The following is a 24,793-nucleotide window of genomic DNA, read 5'->3' on the forward strand; positions in this document are numbered from 1 at the left end:
TTACGCAACCTCGAATCTTCTGTTGCTTCACAGAATAGGTCTACCAGGAAAGCCGGTAGTAATGTAACCAAATAACACGTATTCCCTCTGATCATGGTTGTATATCTACCTCATATCCCATTCATTCCCACTTTCGCGGTACCACAATATAGACGTGTTCGATTCTCGTTATCTAACCGTAGGTCCCTTATCCTTTTCTTTCTATCTCCCCACCGATCTAGTAGTTTCGATACCTTTCTTTCACCCCTCGGTGTTGACCCGGTCTGTTTGTGATTAGTAGAAAGTCGCCAAGTATCGGTCGCTTTGGCGTGAAGTTTAGTCCCCTTGTGTCCTTGTGTTTTCCTGTGTAGTCGTGTTGTTTCATTCCTTAATTTCCCACATTTTTTACACTTTTGACTTTATTTGTCCGCCTCCTCCATACTTTGGTCGCATTGTTCGGTTTCGTGACTGGGTATACCGCTCTCAAGCGAAGCCCATTAAATCAAGTAGACAAGACAAGACAAGACAAGGTCTGTGTTGTGCCGTGATTGTACTCAAGTGCTGTAAGTGACGCATTCCTGTGTTAGATGTAAATTATTGTATAGTTTGATGTTTTAGCATTGAAGAAGAAATGTTATGTATTATCTATTTAGTCTATCATTTGTTAGGATATCAATATTTGTGTCGGCAAAGAAACTTGTATACACATTCTTCAGTGTTTGGGAATGTTTTCAAGCAAAGTTAGATCTTGTACAGTTTTGCTCCTACTGGGATACTAGTCTGCTATTAAATCGATACCCTACTTTTGAATTTTGTGTTATTGCACTTATATCGCTATAAATTTCAACACATAGCAAACGATTATAAAGTTCATTTTTACAATTACTTTCTAACTGTGTGATATGTGAATAATCCACCATCCCTTTTGCCTTCTTTGCGAAAATACGTTTCTGTAGTTTGGTCTGTTATGGTTAATCAACACCAAAGTTAATAAACAACGAAAAGTTAAGAAACAGTGTTAATGAAAACATTTCTCCGCATGTTAATAAACTTTTGTTAACAAATTTCTTTAACATTCTGTCCATACCAAAAGAGCTGTTTGTGAGGTTACAGTTTATAGGGTCAGGAAGAAGAAAATGCTTACAGCTGCTGCATCTTTCATTATTTTATTTTATTATTTTAGTGAGTAAGTTAGAGAAAAGTACAGACGCAAAGTGTGGCAAAGAAAAATACTGGAAAGGTCAGTAAAATTAAGTTTGGAAAGAACACTTACTGGTATGTCAGAACTTTTAATTCATGATGCAGCAGGCTTTCAAAATTCTATTGAGAATGCCCCCACATGACTTTCAGTTTTTGTTGACAGTAATATGGGTCTGAAACTTAAAGTCATGATGCAGATTATCGGAAAGCTGGCTCCACTAATGACGGGCTATTTTTTGGAGATACCGGTAGGCGATAACTTTATATTACATTACATTACATGTTTATTTTCCTGGACAGTCCAGCTCCGTCCGCCGATCACTCAGGTTGCTCAAGGTTCCATAACTCATATTGAAGTGGGAATTAATTCTTTGGTTCTAACCAAGTTCATCATATGCATGTTTGTTTTATGGAACCAAACTACAGAACACACACATAGTGTTCACTTCGGTAGAAATTCAGTAAGACTTACATTACTTTTATAGCATTATAAGGATGTAATATGTTGGAAATCTTAAGTGGAATACCTTGTGGAGGACCGATGGGTTCACTGTGACATTTAAGAACCTACCTGCCATCCCCCAGAAGTTATTTTGCTTTTATAACCTAATAGAAGTTATCACGTGCCATAGCCCATCGCCTAAGTATGTACCAGCATTTCCATTGGGTGAGACACTATGGGATATGATGTCACTCCTAGCAATGAAGTAAGTGAATTCCGTTACCAACCCGCGCACAAGAAATACACAACCAGACCAATGGCTTTGTCACTGACCTACCCTAACCAATCCAGACCAATGGAGGTGTCACGCGGGATACTAGAGGCCTAGGGCTGCTTTGCGGCTTCTAACCTGAGGCCCCCAGGCCCCCTTTGCTTGATCCAGACCAATGGTCTAACCAATCCAGACCAATGGCTTTGTCACTGACCAATGGTCTAACCAATCCACACCAACGGCTTTGTCACTAACCTACTGTAACGAGATTCGTAAATAAAAGTAGCGCTGCTGTGTTAACAACATTCGTAAATAAAAGTAGCGCCGCTGCACTAGGACTAGTTCTTTATATGAACAGTTGGCAGCTCTGTCCACTGCATGATCAAGTCCTTCGCGAGAAGCGAGCGAGAGAGAAACAAATGACAGTGCAATCGTGCCTGGATGCATGGCGCTGGAAAATGTAAGCTGTTCTGAACTTTTGCCTTAACTTCATATGATATTAAACTCCGTAGCATAATTTTAACAGATTAAAAAACTAAAGACATATAAGTTATTTTGTGTTTGGCCAATTTGACTTGTTGGCTGATGATGGCACAAGTTTAGTGCCGAAACTAGTACCTCCTGTGAATGATATGAATAGGAGGAACCCTCTTAATTTCAATTATTGTAATCCCACTTCAATTCGGATCACGAAATTTCTAAATATCAATGAGGTTAAGGAAGAAAATTAAATCACTTATAATGGTGTAAGAACAAATAAAATTTGCACTAGTTACTATCAGAAATTAACACAAAAGCAAATCAGAAAGGATTTTATTGTGTCCGGTCTGTTTTTACACTACTTAAATGTACACTGCCAGAAAAAAAAAAAAGAATAGTACACTTGGGAACATGACATCGATTGTGATCTGATGACACAGATGCCACCTGGGGATAGTAGATGTACTGATAATGGTTTCAATGTCATCCGCCAACAGTTAGCGTAGTGACATAGCTGTCAAAGTGCCATCTGTGTGTACCCTTTATTAGGGAATATTTACAACCATAAGGCTCAGTGTGATGTAAACGTGTGAAGCAAACAGGCACCTTGCAGCAGAGATGCACTCATGCTTCCTACAGTTAACTGAGCGAGTTTGACAGGGGTCAAATTGTGGCCTGAGTGGTGGGAAGGTCTTTTTGGATAATTTCCACACAAGTTGACATGCTGCATCAGTAGTGCAACGATGCTGGTGGCAATGGTCAACGTGAAGATTCTCACACGGCAGTGGTAAAGAAGTAGGGGACTGGAAATAATAATGATATTGCATTGAAAATTACTCACATGTGTTTAGGACTCCATTTTGAATATTATTAGGTCCCGAAATGTAGCATTATTAGTGATTTTCTGGGTAATATTGGTAATATTTGCACACAAGAAGTAGGAGGATATATTTATGATAGCCATCTTTGTTTCCAGAGATGTTATAGTATAGACTGATTACTTTGACTTTACAACAAAGCAAGGTATTTCAGATAGGTGAGGAGAAGCATGGAAGTTACAATGCAAAGCATGGATGTTACAACATAAAGCATGGATGCTACAACTCCTCTAATTTAGTAGCTGTAATTTATCTTTGCAAATTCAGGCCAACCTCTGTCATAAGGGGACCACACTCCCTTCGAAAGGCTCTTAACTATCGCCGCGGCGCATACTGCCCGCACGGCAAGAAAAAATATAATTTAGTAGCTGTGACATATCTTTGCAAAATCCAGACCAAGCTCTGTCATGAGAACAGTGGAGGGGGCCACACTCCCTTCTAGAGGCTCTAAACTATCGCCGCGGTGCATACTGCCCGCACGGCAAGAAAAAAGTATAATTTAGTGGCTCTAACCTATCTTTGCAAAATCCAGGCCAAGCTCTGTCATGGGAACAGTGGCCCCCTCGGGGGCCACACTCCCTTCGAGAGGCTCTAAACTATCGCCGCGGCGCATACTGCCCGCACAGCAAGAAAAAAAGTATAATTTAGTGGCTGTAACCTATCTTTGCAAAATACAGGCCAAGGTCTGTCATGACAATAACATATTTGCATTGTGTTGCAACATCCATGCTTTCTATTGTAACATCCATGGTTTGCATTGTAACTTCCATGCTACCATGCGTTCCAATGTCAAAGTAACCAGTCTATTCGATAACATCTCTGGAAACAAACAAAGATGGCTATCATGAACACATCTTTATACTTAATATGTGCAATTGTTACCAATATTACCCACAAGATCACTAAGAATGCCACATTTCGGGACCTAATAATATTCAAAATGGAGTCCTGAACACAAGTGAGTAATTTTCAATGTAATATTATTATGATTTCCAGTCCCCTACTTCTTTACCGGAGCCTCTCATACCAGTAGACGAGGTTTTTTAACTCTCTTTGTGCCAGACGGTAGTGCGAGCATCTGCCCTTTAAATTGCCAGAGCCGATCTGGTCGGCCTTTAACAATCCAGTCGGAAGTTGCCCGAGCCGATTACATCGGCCGCCTTAAAATTCTGTGATATACATCATTTTGAGGCAACCTATAGTAACGTGCATACTTTTGTTACAACCTGTAGTAAAGGGGCTACACGTTATTGTGTGCCTGGCCTTGCTTTAGCAGTTCTAAGAGGGTGTTATACCTTTCACAAGAGTCGTTTCCTGTGTTTACAAATACCGCTAACCGGTCAGTAAGAGATTGCTCCTTGCAGTGAGTGCATTTGTGACAGGAAAATGGCATGTTGTTCACGTGATATTTTTTCAGCACGTATTGACGACAATAAAGTAATGCAGTATTTGGAACAGTGCGAAGTTAACATGGATGATTTATCGGATAGTGATAGGGAATTTAGTTCGTCGAGTAGCGACGAAATTATACCGGACACGTCCGCGGAATCACGACAGCTAAAGAAGAGATGTTTAATTGTGTCTAACAGCACTACTCTGAATATAGTAGTAGATGAAACTAGTGATAACGAATATGATAATGTCTCTGGAGAACATTTTGTGGAAATTTGTCCCAATAAACCCGACAACATTCCTCAACCTCCTGTCTCCTTCAAGGAAGTTCTTGGACCTAAACATGTCCTACAGTCTGATTCTCCGCCCATATTATACTTCAATTTACTTTTCACTTACTGTCATATATAGTCCTCTATCATTACCTAAATGCCGGTCTCCGCAGGCCAAGTGTAGCGCGCCTGCCTCTCACCCGGAGGTCATGGGTTTGATTCCCGCCCAGGTCAAGAATTTTCACCTGGTCCTGAGGGTTGGTTCGAGGTTCACTCAATCTAAGTGACCCTAAGTGATTGCAATTGAAGAGATATTTGAGGGTGAGAGGGCGACCCCGGTCTGGAAAACCAAGAATAATTACTGAGAGGATCCGTCCACTGACCACGATTCACCTCGTAAACTGCAGGTACCGAACTGAGCAGCGTTCGCTTAGTAGGTAAAAGCAAATCACGGCTTTAGTGCCATACATTTCTTAATTTCGTAAATTCTGTTTTATTGTAAAATTATTTTTCTAATATATACTACAACCGAAAACGAGAAGCTTTTTTTCTGAAAACAAAAAACTGTAATAACAACTACTATTTTTTTACTTATTTAATAATTCAGAATTATTTTAATACTGTGTTGTCCGCACGTAGAAAATTTGTTGTCAGTATTTGACAAACATCAATACATACACACGAATTTTATTGGCGAGTAAAATTTTCTTGTTTTTACTAGTGACATATGTTTGAATTTTTATTTTTTACGTTTTTATTTTTCTCGTTCAAATTAGTTATTCTATAGAATTGTATTTAGAAATACATAATTAGGTATATTCTTTTGTATCGTAAATTATTTTTTCAAAGTAGATATTGAGAAAGTGTAAAAATATTTTTCTCTTCCTAAAAATAAACGTTATCGACAACAATAAATCAACAATAAAACGTCTTTGACTCTTTATATTTCTCCAAACCAGTTTCTTATTCTACGTAGTCGATATGTAGAAAATTTCATGCCGGTATTTGCTATACACCGGCAGATATATGCGAATTTTAAAATACATGTATTTTCACAGAAAACGGCCTGGCACTTTACAGCAGTAGAGTGGAGGCGAAGCTCTGGCCACTTCCAGCTGATGGGGAGTGGCCGACCAGATCGGCTCTAGGCTCCAAGAGGGTTAATGTCCATCAAGATAATCGTATTTTAAGGGCAGCAGTGGCAGATCATACAGCTACCACAGCCCAGACAAGAGGGGTTGTGAGTCCAGAAGTGTCAACATGATCTGTTGCCAACCGGTTACTAGGTTACTAGCGGGCATGCATACCTCTAGCCCATCTTCCACTACGCCATTGCATCGACGTGCATGGCTCGACTGGTGTCGTCAGAGGATCACTTGGAAGATGGAATGGCAGACCGTTGAATTCAACGATGAAAGCAGATTCTGCCTGTACACAAGTGATGGTCGTTTGCGTGTATTACGTAGACCTGGCGAGTGCTGTCTCATAGAGTGCATTTGTCCAAGAGACACTGGTTCCTCTCCAGGCCTTATGGTCTGGGGTGCGATACCCTGCAACGGTCGTTCACCTTTGGTGTTTGTAGAGGTAACGCTGACCAGCGCTCTGTATGTGCAGAATGTTGTAAGATCCGTTCTTTTGCAACTCTTGCAGCAGGAAATTATATTGTTCCAATAGGATAATGCTTGCCCACACACTGCACGTAACTCAAAGTGCTCTGCAAGACGTGCAGCAACATCCCTGGTCAGCATGATCTCCACACTTTTCCCCCATCGAGCACGTGTGGGATGTGATAGGACACATGACACTGACACCTGCGACTCTTCAACTCACAACTCTTGTAGAACTACATGAACAGGTCAAACAGGCATGGAATAATGTATCCCAAGACAGTATTTCTGATCTGTATGATCGGATGGATGTTAGAATCAGCGCTTGCGTAGATGCCCATGGACGATGCACCCTGTACTAATATGCGTGTTTCAGCGTGGATCGATACCTTGTACCTCAGTATCGCTTGAGTTATTGATCTGTAAATGTAATCATTTCATGTACTTCATATGCACTGTTTCAACAATAAATCTTGAGTGAATTGGAAAACTCAGAGAGGGTTTGCTAATTTTTTTTCTAGCAGTGTATATGCTGTTATACTTGTATTAGAGGTTGTCATTATTACAGCTGGTTTTAGGACTAAATGTTCATAGCTTTTAGACTGATTTATACTTGTACATTCATCACTGATCTGCATATAGGGCTGTCAGCAAGGTGTCACATTCCCTGTTTTCTGGTAAATTATTCCAATTCCATATTTGCCCCAATTTGTCCTCTAGAATTCCAACTTTATGTTAATACAAGCTGTAGTATCCACCATTGACAGGACGATCACTTACCAGGAGCATCATTACATGTTTGTCCACCCCTCATATTGTTCCCCAGATTCTGTGGCACATCATTGTTCATTTTACTCCATGTCAGTGGTTTGTTTTGACGTACCCGCTTCTTTGCTCTCTCTGACCTTTGCTGTTTCATATGCTTTTGCAAAATTGGTGATCTTAATCATGTCTTCCTTCTGGTAGAAAACAAAGCCAAGTCTTGGGTTCATAGTAAAAAATACTGACAGGTGTATAAAGCCTTTAAAATGTTGCCAGAACGATCTCCATATCAACTCTCCTTACAGTCTATATCAGGGATGGCGAATCTATGCCACGCGTGTTTCAGGTTTAAGAAATAAATACCAAAAATCTAAATCTAATTAAATTCAGAAGTGTATTAAGGCAACACTGATACGTCCGAAAGTCAGGGGAGATCAATGTCAGATGCGGCCGACGAGCCATTCGCTCACCCACATCAATCAATTATTGATGTTTGGCTTGTTTGTGGTTGCCAGCATTGTGTAATTATTCTCAGCGAGTTACTTTTTTCCGTTTCTTAAGACAAATTGTTGCCAAGAGATTATCCCAATTTCAAGATTTGGATAAACTATTGCACTTTATTTCAAAAGCTCATATTGCACAAATGACTGATTAAGGTGAATTTCTTGTGTAGTTAGATATTGACAGTTTGGAAATGGAGTTGACTTAATTTCAAGAAAGCAGTTCTTGAGTAAAAGAATTCGTACAACTTGGTGAAGCAGTGATGAAAATAGTGTGTGCTGTTGATGGTGAATTCTCTCTCCAGAAGCCGGAGAACAGTGGAACAGCTTCCCACAAATAATGTTTTCGGCCATGAAGAAACTTGCTACAGTGCTACTTACTTCGTGTGAACCATTGAACGCCTTCGAGCAGCTGTTTTCTACAATGAACTTTGTGAACTCAACAGTTACGAACAGTCTTGGTTCAGATGTTAGTGTTACTCGTGTGTTCTTGAAGACAAAAATTTATAAACCTAACATACATGACATGGCTACTGAATATTTTTGCGGTATTGGCAAATTACGACCATGAAACATGCAATCAAATGTATAATTTTTATAATGTATAAGTAATAAGTAATAATGGAATATGAAACATAAATATGAATTAGGAATGAAAGTCAGTGATGGTGGTGGGGTTGTAATGATTACAAACGAAAATAACAAGTGGCACAGTAGACACTTGAGAATAATAAACCGGACTTAGAATGGCACACTTGTTGGTATAAGTTCACCATCCCTGGTCTATAGAGTTAACTGCTGGCTCGTGGACAATATTCATACAACTGCCACAGTTATTTACCTTATTTTTTGCTATACCAGAAAAAAAGTATATACGACAAAAGTTTGCCACAACCTACTTTCATGTAAAACCAGCCATAAAACAGATACATAGTTTTGTGCTTTAAGCCCCACCTGAAGCAACTCTAACCCCCTGCTGAAATATGTTCAACAACTTATAGCTAGATCATGACAAATATAATACCTAGTGTGATCACTCCGCTCTCTTAACGTTGTTAGTGGCCCCACCAGAGCGTGGCATTGCAGTCGCAATGAACCCGCTGCAGAAACACGTGTGTCAAATTGTCGACATAGGTAATTGCGTGCGTGAAGTAATGGTAAAAATTTTAGCGTCTGTCAAGGGAATTTGTTCATTTTGATATTTTCCGTATTAATATCAGTGCAGTGCTTTGTGTGTAATCAAGTTATTTTATATTATTTTGAGAAAATATCATAATGTTCCATTCCTGGGGCCTGTTCCATAAAGCTACAAGTCTACAAGTGTACAAGTTGTAGTTACAAGTGGATGTTCCTACACTTGTAGGAAATTTTTGTTTTGTAAACAAAATTTCTACAATTATAATGTTGGTACATTTCACTACATGTCTTACAAGTCAGCTGATTTCTGTGAGATAGCCAAGTGGGGTCAAACATGAGTAGTTCTAAACAACAACAAATTTCAAACAAAATTTTAATCCTGAATAAAATCAGGGATGCAAAGGAATTTTGTTAGGAGCTTTCTCTCCTTCACTCACGAAAGAAGATAAAGTTGGAGAGTGGAGGAATATTGTCTTATCTCTGGATCTTATTACAGACAATATAGATTTTACATATTAGAGATGTTTTGCAGAATTTAAAGAAGACCAATGTTATAAGTACTAAAACGTACGTCACATAGGCCTTCATCTTATCGCTTAAATTTTAAGGTTAGGTTATCATGGTATACAACTTTGTACATAATAATTTTATAATATTTTGCAGTACAGTCAAAATCTGATTCATCGTTTTCATTTTCAACAGGTTCTATGTTCATCATATTATGACCTTGAAGTTCTCTTGAAATATTATAAAGTGTAACACAAAAAATAAAAATATTAGCTGCAAAAGTAGGGTTAACTCGAATCTTCTGAGACTGATGTGGTGATAGGAGTGGAATCGTGGTTGAGAGAAGGGGTGGGTAATAGAGAAGTATTTCCAGTATCGTAGAGACCGAGGAGATAAAAAGGGAGGGGGGTTGTTTATTCTGGTGAAGGAAATTTATTGTTCACATGAATGGTTTACCGATGAAAGGGATGAAATATTTGGGATAAAATTAGTTTGTGATAATATGAAGGAGGTGGGAATTATAGGAACATACAGGCCAGGAAGAGAGGAAAGAGACATGGAAATATTTGAGAAAATAATAGATTATACTCATAAAAAACAATAATAATGATATGGTAATAATTGGAGAGATTTCAACTTGCCTGAACTTGAATGGAATGGAGCTGCAAGTGAAGCCCATGTACAGAAACTCGCAAATAAGTTAATTTGGGAGGGAGGATTTACACAGGTAGTACAAGAACCGACTCGTCTCAATAACTTACTAGATGTATTCTTGGTTAAACCATGGGAAATTGTTGATAAAACTGAGGTATTTGAAGGAATAGGTGACCATAAGGCTGTAATAATGGATGTAGGACTGGTACCAAAAAGGCTTAATAAGAGGGTCACACAAGACAAGAAATTATACAGAAAAACTAAAGTTGATGAATTTGGGACTTTCCTTAAATCACAATTCAGTTGTTGGATAAGTGACGGGAATAATATGGATACACTTTGGGCTAAATTTAAAGGAATCATTTGGGAAGGAGAGAAGAGATTTGTACCTGTTAAGAAGGGTAAAATGACCTCAGACCCTGTTTATTATACAAGGGAAATAAGAAAATTAAAAAGAAAATGTAGAATAGTAAACAGGAAAATCAAAGTGGGTAGGGAGAGTAGAGAAACTAGAAAACAGCTAATGAGGGAACTGAATAGATTGAAAAAGGAAGCGAAAGGGAATTATATGAATGGCATACTTCAAGAGGGTAATGGCCACAAAGGGAAATGGAAAAAGCTGTATTCATATATCAGGAATCCAAATTCTTACAATGGTGGGAGAAGGGGGTGAACACTATTTAACAGATACTGTGAAAGCAAACCTATTTAGTTGCGAATTCGGAGATTCAGTAGATGATTGTCAGGAGTTGGACACCAAAACAGAAGATAGAGAAGGAGAGACACAGAGGGAAACAAGAAGCTTCTCATTCACAAATGAAGATATTTTGAGAGAAATCCAACTGCTTCAGCAAGGGAAAGCAGCAGGAAGTGATCAAATTACTGGGGAGGTGTTAAAGACAATGGGGTGGTACATAGTGCCTTATTTAAAATTTCTCTTTGACTATGTCATAAATAATAGTGTAATACCAAAGGAATGGAAGGAGTCTATAATAATACCAATTTATAAAGGAAAGGGTGATAAAAGGAAATCAGAGAACTACAGACCAATCAGCCTGACCAGTATAGTTTGTAAAATACTGGAGAGTTTAATATCAAAGTACATCAGAGGAATATGTGATGATAAAAATTGGTTCATGAGGAGCCAGTATGGATTTAGAAAGAAATTTTCTTGTGAGGCACAACTGGTGGGATTTTAGCAGGACATATCAGATCAATTGGATTCTGGAGGCCGGTTAGATTGCATAGCCATAGATCTTTCCAAAGCCTTTGATAGAGTGGAACATGGAATATTATTAAAAAAATTGGAGAGAATAGGATTGAACGTAAGGGTTACATGTTGGATAAAAACATTTCTAAATTCAAGGGTTCAGAAAGTCAAAGTAGGAAATGATGTACCGCAGGAAGAGAAAGTTTGGAAGGGAATTGCACAGGGTGTATAATCGGTCCGTTACTTTTCTTAATATATGTAAATGATTTAGGGAATAATATAACATCAAAAAAGATTGTATGCAGATGACATAATTGTTTATAGGGAAATAATTAACATTGAGGATTGTTCAGAATTACAAAGGGACCTGAGAGTATCCAACAATGTGTTGAAGAGAATAATATGAAGGTTAATGGAGGCAAATCAACTGTTACAACATTTACAAACAGGAGCTTTAAAACTGAAATTGAATATACTTTGGATGAGGTAGTTATCTGAAAAGATGGCAAGTGCAAATACTTAGGTGTGAGATTTGAATTGCACTGGAAAGGTCATGTGGATGACATTGTTGGGAAAGCATACAGATGGTTACATGTCATAATGAGGCTACTTAAAGGATGCAACAAAGAATTAAAAGAGAAAAGTTACTTAAGTATGGTTCGTCCATTATTGGAATATGCAAACAGTGTTTGGGATCCTCACCAAGAATACCTAATAAAAGAAATAGTGTGCAGAGGAAAGCAGCAAGATTTGTAACAGGGGATTGGGGATTTCAGGAGAAAGAGTAGTATATCAAAAATGTTAAAGGAACTTGGGTGGGAAACTTTAAGTAAGAGAAGGGAGAAAACTAGACTTATAGGATTATATAGAGCCTATACAGGAGAAGAAGCATGGGGAGATAGCCGTGAGAGGCTTCAGTTGGAAAATAATTATATCGGCAGGACTGACCACAAATATAAAATTAGAAGGAATTTTAGCAGAAGCGATTGGGGTAAATTGTCATTCATTGGGAAGGGTGTGAAGGAGTGGAACAGTTTACCAGGGGTAGTGTTTGATCCTTTTCCAAAATCTGTACAGATATTCAAGAAGAGAATAAACAGGAACAGAGAAAATAAATGAAATGTTAGAGGGCATTCGACCAGTGCAGGTTAATGTAAATAAAAAATGTGTATTAATAAATTAATTCCATACCCTGGTCTAAGGAGTTTGGACAGCGAAAGTAGGGGACTGCCTGTAGGGGTGAAGTAGAGTGGGGACTTCGAGGGCCCTGGGACCGCTACGATAGCTGTGAAGGCCCTTCAGGAACTCTAAAAAGTGGTGGCAAAAGGGGCTCTGGTTAAGACGCAGCAGGTCTTTATGCTACTTAGGTTCCAAAATGGGTAAAATATAAATATGTAAATAAATTCAATGTTAATTTTAATCTTATACCAGTTGTATAGTATCATTTGAAGTAATTCCACATACTGTATATCAGTTGACTATATTTGTAAGTAGTACAGGAGATATTATAAGTATAATTTTGTAAACAATATAAATTTATATTAGGATGAGCTGTATGTTTAATAGAAAAAATGGTTAGCGTAAATTGTATAATATTGTATTATAGGAAAATTTTCTTCTTGTTAATTTAATATTTAGTGCTTGACAATAATGTATTTTAGTGTACCATTTGCCACCGAGGTAGACACCTCATTTGCAAATAAAGAGATTTTGATTTGAAGATGATTGACACAGGGAAATTTCTCTTTTAAGATCCCAATGGCATTTTCAATTATACGTCATGTTGACTTATGAGATTTATTAAACTGCATAACTGCAGGGTCATTTATATTGTGTTATGAGCCGTTCTTCAAGTGGGTACCCTAAATCACCAAGAAGAGTAGCACTTGAAAATTGATACCAACCAGCATCAAAGCGTTGAGAAAGAGTGCTGTTTCTTAGTACGCATGCATCATGCATACTTAGAGGGCACTAAGCACTTGCATAGTAAAACTTAAGATTTGGTCCACACACTACTGTGCAATTTATAGAATGGTTCCCATGCCTATCAGTAAAGTCGTTCTCATGTCCTAGTTTATTAGTGTTCCATCAATATGTCCACATACTTAAGGCATACGAGCAATAGCACGGAACTCTCGAACTATGTGGCCAATTTCCTCTGGCCAGTCAACAACTGTGGGGAAACTTGACAATATTCACTGCATTTACAACAGAATGAACTGCTCTACATACACTAGATTTTGATACACCATGCATATCACCTACTACATGATATTGCCCTCCATTTCCTAACCATTGTAATGCTATGAGTATCTGTTATTTTTGGGGATAGAGGAAAGTTTCTGTTAGTTGCATGATGAAGTTGATTACCTGCGTCTTGTAGGAATGACTCCAGTTTTACTGAACTCATTCTAATTCTTTCATTGCATTCAGAAAAGCTTGTGAAAGCCATGTTAACCCTACCTTTGAAAGTTCTTCTACGTCTTTGTCCACTCCCTATTATATCATCACCATCACTACTACTATATAACAAATCCATGTAAGAAAAATGTTTTTTTTTTTTTTACAAGCTCTTGTTTTCTAAAATTATCTTTATGAAACACAACATGAATTTTGACTTGCTGACAAATCTTGTAGTTTGTATAAATTCACTTGTACCTACAAGTGCTTTTATGCATCAGAAATTAATTTTTTCCAACAACTTGTATGGAAAATTACTTGTAACTTGTGGACTTGTAGGTTTATGAAACAAGCCCCTGGTTGTAAATCGGGTTACGGAAGGAAACCTGATGTAACAAATTTTCTTACTGCCAAAACAAAATAATAATATTTGCCACGTGTGCAAGAGTTGTGCTGTGAAAAGATAAGCCATTGTCTGCCAGAGTAGAATATGTGACCTGCATTTTTCTGCAGATTTAATTACAAAGGCAGATTTTTTCGTTGTGAATGGTGGAAACGTTCAAGTTCCTCGTGTGAGGTGAAAATTAAAACCATGAGCGGTGCCTAATATTTTACCAAATTTACGCAAATACCTATCCAAACCAAACCAAACCCCATGACTCTACAGCCCTTGAAGGGCTTTGGCCTACCAAGCGACCGCTGCTCAGCCCGAAGGCCTGCATATTACGAGGTGTCGTGTGGTCAGCACGACGAATCCTCTCGGCCATTATTCTTGGCTTTCTAGACCAGGGCCGCTATCTCACTGTCAGATAGCTCCTCAATTCTAATCACGTAGGGTGAGTGCACTTCGAACCAGCCCTCAGGTCTAGGTAAAAATCCCTGACCTGGCCGGGAATTGAACCCAGGGCCTCCGGGTAAGAGGCAGGCACGCTACCCCTACAACACGGGGCTGGCAAATACCTATCCACTGAGGTAAAATCGCAGAAGGATAAGGAACAAGAATCATGATGAGAGTGAAGGAGTGATGGCAACAGTGACCGGTAATGTTCATGGTCAGCCTAGTTTTAGTCAAATTCACGGCCAGTCTAGTTCTCTAAACGATGCCCAAAAGTGTCTCTCAAAAGGCTTTTAAATATTGGAACTCATAATTTCATGCGAGCTAAATGTCTCTTTCCTCAGTCAAAGGTAGGAATATTTTCCTATGGGGCAGATTAAGAACATGGAATGTTTAATATTTTATGTGCTCTGTTTAAAAAGTCTTTATATTAAGTATGTAAAGAACAATATTCCTTTCCCTTTTTGTAATGTTCCATATTATTTCATGTGTTTTCATCTTAAAGTCCTAAGTTATTTTTTCGTTGGGACTAAAAATATTATTTACAACTTTCTGACAGTGTTATTCATAAGTCTAAACAATTATTGGGTGTTTTATTTGGTTATTTGCGTGGCACTGAAACGTCCACTAAAACAGCTGACCGTGTAGCATTGGTGATATGTTCCACTAGCACTGCCCTGCAGGAGCGAGATTGAACTCGGTGAGTGATCTCACTAGGTATTCTATTCATCATGGTTAGATCCTGCTTGATCTTATTCCAAACTGAAGTGCCAAGTTTAATTAAAATCCACCCATCCATTTTACCATGTTAGATTAAAAGACACGGCCAGACTGACATATAAACATTGAACTTTCAACCTCCAATAGTGCTTAATATATTTTGCTGCTTTCTGTGGAACTATCATAACACTCTCATGGGGAAAAAATTGCTCATACAATCTTTCATACTTTCTTTAGAAATACACTTTGAGTACTGCCCTATTTTCAGGTCACAGATTTTAAGCATGGATATTACAATGCTTTCCCATACTTTTTTTTTCCAGAAATGGCAGCTACAGTAAGCCCAATTGCAGAAACCGTGCCTACTGAGATATTAGAGAGCATCTTCTCCTATTCCACTTACGAGGATGTACTTCACTCGATTCAGAACGTGTGTTCTCGGTGGAGACAAGTGTCTCAGAGTTCTAGAGTGTGGAAGCATCTGGAATACTGTCCTAAGATGGACACGGGCTGCAAACAGATTGTGGAGATGCTGAAGGTTTCTCCAAAGTTACAGAACCTGATTCTCAAGAAAGAATGCGATGATTCAGTTCTGCAGGCAATAACAGACAATTGTGCAGAGTTGAAGAAGTTAAAAATGATTCGGCAACAGTACTTTGACTTTAACTTTATGAAGGATTTGCAGGAACAGTGTACAAAAATTGAATATCTGAGTATTGGTGGCAAGGTTTTGGAAAACTTAGATATGTGCAAGGCTGTTGGAAAATTTACCAACTTGAAGGTGTTAATTGTGACTGGACTGGTTGCTGCATTTGATTCAATCTCCTTAAGACCACTTGCAGAACACTGCAAGAAGCTAGAGCATTTTGAGTTTCGGAGTATCATGTTTGAAATGTGTGATCTTCGCAATCTTTTGTATATGAGGAAAGAAACTCTGACCACTCTTGGAATATATTGCTGCAGCGAGTCTGGTGAATGTGTTCTCCCAGCTGTGTCAGTCTGTAAGCTAAAATCCTTGTCCCTTTTTGCTTACTGGCGTTGTGATAGAGATGTCAATAAAATCAAACACTTTGGACAACTCAAGACTCTAAAAGCTCTTACAATTGAAGACTTGCCCTATGAAGAATCGGATCTTATCAGAAAAATTTTTGAGAATGAAAATATGTCACAATTGAAGAAATTAAGTCTCTATAATTCATGTTATTTTGATGACAATGTTACAGATGCAATTTTTAAAAACTGTCCTATGTTGCAAACGCTTACTTTGGAACGCTGTCGAAATATGACTGATGACAGTTTAAAAATATTGTGTAATTTTGAAGAGCTTACTTCTTTGACTATCTCAAGTAATGATATAATAAACAGTGGGTTCCTTCATTTGCAAGACATGCATCATTTGGAGTGCCTTAGAATTGCAAACTGTTGTAGGTTATCGAAGAAAGGTTTTGAATGTATTGCAAACTTGAGTAAATTAAGAGAACTGAAACTGTGGAGGCAAGACCTTGCTGAATTCCCATGGAATAGTATTCCTTGTCATATGAAATATCTTAGATGTCTTGGCATTTACGACTGTAAAAATGTGGACATGTGTGCTATTGAGAAACTGAAAAGGCACTTACCTGCTTTAAGTGTGAGCTGTCAAGAAAGTGAACAGTGTGACTTTAGAAGAGACTTCAGATGGGATCACTGGTACTAAATATTGGACTGTTCATTACTCTGATCTGTATCTTTTAACTATTTTTCAGTGAATTAGATTCTTATCTTCAATTTAGAAGTCTTTTTTTCTTTTATAAGTCAAGTATAGGAAAACAGACACAGCTACATTTTCTCTATTAACTTGACATAGTTACAAATTGCCTGCCATACATTGAACACATTAGTGATTGAAAACAAGGGTGAAAGACAGAATACTTCTTAGGCATACCCATTATTGGTGACTAGGTGTTACTTCTAGTCCCATTGGTTGCTGTGTGTAAACGATTGGTAATGGTCACTAGCGCTTTCCAGTGTTTCAGATTGTATAGGCTCAACAATTTTGTTCACACTCTTCCTCTGCTTTCATCTTTACCTTTTACATCTGACTCTGTATTTCAATTTATATTCGAGAATACTTTTGTTTCAATTATTATATAGGGTGGTATGTAATAATTTTGGAGTGCTAAACTGAAAGATTTTTTATTTTGATTACTTTTTTAAAAATCTATCCTTGACATAATTTGTACCATTGTTTGGTTACTGTTTTCAGGAAACAAAATATAAATAAACCTTCCCTACACATTGTTTATCTTTTCATTGACCAGCACCAGCAGGCCTTCATGTTGACTGTCCAACCCCATGATATTCTTTTGTAATATCCTCTGCTTCCTGGTGAAAGGTTTCCTAACTGTAAACATTAAGGGCCTATTGCAGAAACGATGACTAGTTTTAAGTCTTAGACATCGTCTACCTAAACAACGTCTAAGTCGTCCACGATCTTCCATTGCATAAACAATGTTCAGTCGATGTTTAACTAGACATCCCTTAAAATTTCAATTATGGTTTCAAAATGGAGACAGAAGTATCTTTCATGTAACTCTTTGCTTGTCGCAGCCAATGAAATTCGTCGGTGCACGCGCTAACGCCAGTCAACTGTATATCTTCCTATACATTACTCAAGTATGGCTGAGCATGACTTGCCCACAGATAAGAGTATCGCTTTCATTTGAAATTAAATCTCATAATATTATCGACCCTAAAGCGACACGCTACCGTACGGGGAAGTGTAGCTTTCATTATAGCGTTGTTACAGTGAGTGTTATCTACTCATCAATATGGAAGCTTCGACGAAGGGAAGATGAAGCAATAGTAATGTGTAGAGGCATGATTTTTTCGCATTAATGATAAACGTGACAAAAAATATTTTGAAGCGATTTTGTGATATCTTTACTAATTGTATGTTTCTGGTTAAGAAAATATGGATATTATGTTCGCGAATTAAAGCGACAAGGCCTTTTAACAGCAAAATTCAATTATTTCGCGATAAGCGCGATATACAGCGAAGTATGTAGTGAATAACGAACTTAACATTTTGTTCCAAGATTATGTATGAAAAGAAAAGGAAGAGCGAACAATGATTCATCAACAGGAAAGAAATATGTTATCAATTATCATTAATGTTCTGGAAAATCTCTTTAAGACATGGCAGCAAAGAAGAGGGGTAGGCTCCATGCTTCTTGCCAAACGAAATGTTTGGAATGTTGTTCTTGTGGTGGCTGGTAATCCCACCCCAGCCTGTCTCCTCACGGCTCTGTGCAATCCTGGAATCCCTAATGACGTCTATAAGCAGCACTGGTGTATTTCAGCTTCGGGGTCAGGTAAAATTAAGAAAGTGGTCACAGACAGTAGCAAGATGGGTCGCTCGACAAGTGTTACGGTGCACAGCAGAGCTAAACAGTTTGCGAGTGAAGGTTTATACATTTTGGAAAGCAATATTTTAATGTGTAAATTTTGTAATGTTCGTATCGAGTGGGAGAAAAAAGATACTGTCTCAAAACATTGTTTTAAAAATAAGGAACATTCAGAACGTAAATTTAGCACTCCAACAGTGAAACGGCAGGCAACAATAGAACACTCATTAGATATGCAAAAGAAAGCTAAGAGTGAAAAAATAGAATTTATTCACGAAACAACAGCGATGCTACTTAAAGCCAACATCCCGCTGGAGAAGGTAGACGACCCTGCAGTTCGGAAATGGCTTCAAAAGTATATACCAGGTATGTACAGTCTATCAATTAAACCTCCACAATCAACGATCAGTGATAGTAAGACTAGGTTTTCTAAGACCTCTTTCTGATGAAGATTTTTCTTTTTTCTATTGGTTAGGATCTGGAGACCTTCCCACAGCCAACCAACTAAGGAAACAATATGTTCCCCGTTTCTCAAACGAAATACTAGCAAGCATCAAACAGTCTTTGGAAGGGAAAACGGACTTGGCTCTTATCTGCGACGAAACTACCGACTCGTCAGGCCGCTGTGTGTTTGCCATCTTGATCAAAACTCAAGATCCAGTATCTGAACAGGAAATATTTTTGTTAGAATGTGCGTTTCTAGATGCTGCGAACAGCAGAACGTGTTCTCAAGCAATCCTGCATGTTTTGCATAATTTTGAAATTAACCATGAGAATGTAAAGTATGTGATAACTGATTCCGCCCCGTATGTGTTAAAATGTTGTGAACTGCTTAAGGGAATTATGGGAGAACATTTAATTCACATCATTTGCTGGGCTCATAAATTCAGTTTGTTCGGTGATGTCCTGCAAAAGAATTTGAAAGAACTTAATGCCATTGTGTCAAAAACAAAGAATTGTTTTCATATGTCAAGGAAAATCAAACACATGTTTCGTTCATACCTAGACGAAAACTTCCCAGATATGTCAATTTCATTGTATCCCGAGCCTGTGTTGAGTAGATGGGGAAGTTGGTTTAAAGCTGTCTCTTACATACATGCAAATGTAGATATCCTCCACTCATTTTTCAAACAGTTGTCACTGAAACCTGTACTAGTGGTAAACTGGTTGGCAGAAATGGAAGCTGCCAGATTTTGCAACCTGGTAAAATCCCAAGCAGTATTTGTTTTTGAAAATTGCAAGTTTATTGCAGACGTTGTTTTGGAATTGGAAAGGTCTAATTATCCATATTCTCACTTGCTTGTTTCGAAAATAACAGAACTGAAAGATAGAATGAATGTAATTGCTTCTGGCCATGTTGGTCACCTAGTTAGTAAGATTATTGAAGGGTTTAGTGAATCGTTAAAAAGTGAAGCGACTCTACTCTTCCAAAATGTTAGTGCCTTAGTTGTAAAGAAAATTGAAAAGCACATGTCCCCAAGTGATGCTAACATTTTATTTGGACTTTTGAATGATTTGTTTCATCCAACTAATGTAATTCAATCAAACTATACAAATGTTTCGTCACTGAGTGAAAAAGTACAAAAATTGTCTGGCTTTAAAATGTTGAAGCAGTCTGATATTATTGCTGGGTACCTTGCTTTTAAAGATATTCTGCTAAAACAAATTGAATAAAATCCCAATCAACAAGTTGAAATAATTCAGTCACTGCTAGCATTAAAATTAATGCACCTGAAATGTGCAAATTCTGTTTTAAAGTCTATTTGGGTTCCCTGTTCATCCGTTGATGCAGAGCGATTTTTTTCGAAGTACAATTTGATTGTCAATGACCGGAGACAACTAATGAAAGAGAGCTCCATTGTAACATGCGCTATGTTATCTTTTCACAAAGTAAGGAATGGTTGGGATGGCCCAGTGATACTGTAATGTAAGTGCTATGTAATCATAATCAGGAATAAAATGAAATAATATTGGATGCTTACTAGTAATTTATACATCTACCATTCATGTAAGTAATTCAGAACCATAATAATGAAACCTTTAATGATTAATTTTAGAATTTCATTGAAGCGAAATTAAAGCGATACGGCAATATCTATTTCTCGAAATAACGCGAAAATTATTATCCTTCTCGTGAAATCGTTCAAAAATGAATGCGAAAAAATCATGCCTCTAGTAATGTGTAACAGAGTGTGTTGTGTGGGCCATATAGATGTAGCTTGCATTCTGGAGATCGTAGGCTCGAAACGCATCATCGGCAGCCGTGAAGATTGCTTTCTGTAATTTCCCTATTTTTACACTAGGCAAATACTAGGGCTGTTATTATGACCACAGCTCTTCTTTCCCAGTCCTCTTTAAACGATAATCACTATCACTTGCCTTTTCCTATCTGATAGTTGCCGAAAACTTATACGATTATATACATAAAAATCCCATACAACCTGCTTTTTAGTTTTCACTATTATGTATGTTTACTTGACAGTAAATATAAGTGAATCTCTCCCGGTTGATGTATGTGACAGCGCTCAGACGATCGGAACACGTAATTCTGATATGTATGTAGTCGAAGTGACCTATAATTCCATGGAAATTACCCCCCTGTACATAATAAAATATATCGGTTGGCAAGAATTGTATTCAAGTTGACAGTTACCGGACTGTCACTTTGTCAGTCTCAAGAAACAAGTCTCTCGTAAAGCGAAACCTTATGTTATGATTATCTCCCCGCGCATGTCAAACGAATTGCAGCAGGCGACCCTCAGAGAGGCCGGCGGACTAACCTTTCTTCCCGGAATCGTCTCATCATGATAATACAAATTACATATTTCATGGTAGATTACCTCTGATTGTGATTCACTCCTCTCATTTGAGGTTAAACAGTGCTCTCGGCAGTGTTTAAACATGACCGGTTGAACATCGGTTTTAGACAGTGTCTAAGTGATAAATAAATTCTCTGCAATGCGGCAGCCATGCTTAGGCATTGTTTAACCGTAGACATCGTCTAAATACCGTTTCTGCAATTGGCCCTAAGATTGTGAGGGAAATGTAGCTCAAAACTCATGTTACATCCAAGAGTTTTCAGGTCATTCAACAATTGAAAGAATTGTTTGTAATTTGAACTTCTATGGCTATACAGTAAGTTGTACAGGTAATTGTTTTCTAATGACAGATGCTGTATTCAGTCCGTTAATCTTCTGGCAGCATAGTGCAGCATTGGCTGGTTATTCTGTTGTTGACAGGTATGTGTAATTTTTGACTATTCGTTTGTAGAATTATTCTGTGTTTTCTTGTGCAGAAAGTGGTATTGAAACATTTGATTCAATATGTGTATACTTAATAAGACCATCATGGCCACTATTTAGGCAATGCCATACTTATTCAAATATTAGCACCCATTTTGTTCCATTTTTACAGGTGTAAAAAGTAAGGGAGGTCCAATATATTGCTTTTACTTTTGTCTGTGTTTCTAAAATTCAGACCAGGCTGTTTTGCACAGCTAGATTTTTGCTGTGTTGAAAACATGGCACATGCCACCAGTTACAGGGCTGAATGGCCTCCAGCATACTACCTGCGTTGTCTATGGTACAAGCTACGATTTTATGTTGTAAGCTCCTGTCTTGTGCCGTGTTCTGTAGTTCATCAGCAATGTTTTCAACTGTATGCTGGCCACTAAATTGAAACAAGGTAGCAGATAGGATTTTGATAGTATTTGGCATCATTAAAGTGTGCAGTTACACTGAAAAAGTTTTTCTCTTTATGTCTGTCATTTCTTAAGGAGATGTACGAAGCATTGATTGAAGTTTAATTTTGAAGTGGTGATGGTGATTTTTCTTTAAAGAGGAAGTACAACTATGAAATTATCCTCTCTGAACAAATTATTTAAAAAAAACATTAAAATAATACAAAATTATTCATTCAATGAGGGAATTTCAAAACAAAGTTCATAATAAAACAAATAAGTATTGCATTAAGCCAAAGAATCACTAACGAATCAAAAGCAAACGTGCGTTACCACCTAACAGAACTCTAGCAGTTTACATAAAAACTTGTCAGTCACTACTGATGTGCATTTAGGGCAGTCACCCAGATGGCAGATTCCCTATCTGTTGTTTTCCTAGCATTTTTTAAAAGGTTTTTGAAGAAATTGGAAATTTATTGAACACCTACCTTGGTTATTCCTATCCCTAACTCCCCTTCCTATAAATGAATATTTGCCCCAGTTTGTCCTAATGAATTCCAACTTTATCTTCATATTGTGATCTTTCCTACTTTTAAAGACACCACTCGAATTTAATTGTCTATTAATGTCATTCCACGCCATCTCTCTGCTGACAGCTCAGAACATACCACTTATATCACAAAAATTATAATAATATTTATAGATCCACCTGTTCAATACAATGTGAGTAGTGGATTGTATTGTATTGAACAGGTGGATCTATAAATATTATAATATTTGTGATATATGTCATCTTCAATACTGAACAACCAAAATGAGAATAGTTACTTGTAACATACCACTGAGTCGAGCAGCTCGTCTTCTTTCTCCCAAGTCTTTGCAGCTCAAACATTGCAACATTTTTGTAACGCTATTCTTTTGTTGGAAATCGCCCAGAACAAATAAAAATACACTGTTGCACATAGAGCGGATGACGAGATCAGCAGTAGTCTCGTCATTGGCTAATATGCATTAGAGTTTTTCCTGCAGGCGGAGGCTCCTTAGGCTAGAGAGATCAGCACTCTTTGAGTACGTGGGCCACGGTGAAGTCGGCACCACCATAACACACTGGGGGGTCTTTCCTCTTAAGGAGATATGAGTGCATAGATCATCTATCACCTAACCTCAGTCTACACAATACTATGGCCTCCGTCAGTGAAGGCTGGAGAGTGATCCACAATTAACGTGTTTTAGGGGTAGTTAACTACGAGAGAGAGAGAGTTCTTGTACTTGGTAATTCATAACTGTGCTTGAGGAGATAACAAAACCTTTAAAATTCTCTACGTTCTACCTTGTTAAATGCATGGTAACGCTTATTTCAGAAGTTGCTAATGTATTTTCTCGTGTCTTGTGGGTGATATTGGTTTGGCCTTAAACACACTGATTGTTGATTTCTTCCTGTATATTTGTGTAAGCACTCACTGTGGAAACTGAAGATTAAGCCTCATCAACATTAGGAATGTCTATAAGATCAGCATTGGCATCCTCTTCTTCAATTTCAACAGATGTTCTACAGCGACTTTCTTTTAAAATTAACATTGGAATACCTTAGACATATCTGGTCATGTTTGAAGTTGATGAATCCTGTGCAAAAAAAAAAAGAAGAAAAGCTGTTCAGCCTTTCCTAATACACTCTGACAGTTATAGAATTGTAGCCATTGATGCTTTCATGGCCCATACTTGCAGACATGAGAGTTATTTCTATAATTATAGAATTGGTAGAAGCATGTAACTGGGCTTCTACATCAGAACAACTGAATAACTGAGTAAATCTGTGTTCAGAATTCTAAAACATCATCTGATCAAGACTGTTGTGCTTCTTGACTCCAAACAAAAGAACACATCATGTAAGAAGGGCGGTCAAAATGTATGATTACCAAGCCTGCGGTAATACATGTACTTTTTTCATACAAGTAATACAGTCAAATGAAAGAACATACATTACATTATTTTTAACATAGTCTCCATATCAGTTTGGTCACTTATCACTTCAGGAGACGAGTTTGAAGATTCCATCCTGGTAAAAATCCTGCCCTTGTGTGTTCAACCACATTGTTGCTAAGTATTCACCTCCTCATCTGGAGTGAATTATCAGCCTCCTAGGTGCTCCTTCAAGTGAGAAAAGAGATGAAAGTCACTTGGAGCGAGGTCCGGGCTGTAGGGAGGGTGGTTGATGTTGTCCCAGCGAAACTGCTTTAACAACATGGTGGTCTCCTGCGCAGTGTGGGGTCATGTGTTGCCATGAAGGGAAGATATTGCCCTTGGTAGGAATTCCTGCCCATTTCCTCCTGATTGCTTCACTCAATCGTGTCAAGGTCTTGCAGTATTGGTCACCAGTGACTGTGTGCTCCCCTTCCAACAATTCCGTGATTTTGACACTCATACTCTCCCAGAACACTGTGGCCATCACCTACCTGGCAGTTGGCTCGCCTTAAATTTCTTT

At 38.0% G+C, this 24,793-nt stretch overlaps 1 protein-coding gene across 4 annotated transcripts in view; it reads left to right on the top strand.

Moving 5' to 3' along the window:
* The first annotated feature begins 493 nt into the window (after positions 1-493).
* LOC136885985 (F-box and leucine-rich repeat protein 13) overlaps positions 494-24,793 on the top strand; it is a 152,839-nt gene continuing 128,539 nt past the window's right edge. Inside the window, exons 1-2 of one of the 4 annotated variants that reach the window (XR_011019022.1) lie at positions 494-542; positions 21,802-21,871. Coding sequence is in view for 1 of the 4 variants with exons in the window: in XM_068230458.1 (XP_068086559.1) it covers positions 15,572-16,942 (1,371 nt within the window). In the remaining 3 variants the exon portion in view is untranslated. Of the gene's footprint in view, positions 543-15,569; positions 17,402-21,801; positions 21,872-24,793 lie in introns of those variants that run through there. The other 3 variants (XM_068230458.1, XR_011019024.1, XR_011019023.1) reach the window with 3 other exon arrangements.

The sequence above is a fragment of the Anabrus simplex genome, chromosome X, assembly GCF_040414725.1.
Source record: "Anabrus simplex isolate iqAnaSimp1 chromosome X, ASM4041472v1, whole genome shotgun sequence".
In the NCBI taxonomy this organism is placed as follows: Eukaryota; Metazoa; Arthropoda; class Insecta; order Orthoptera; family Tettigoniidae; genus Anabrus; species Anabrus simplex.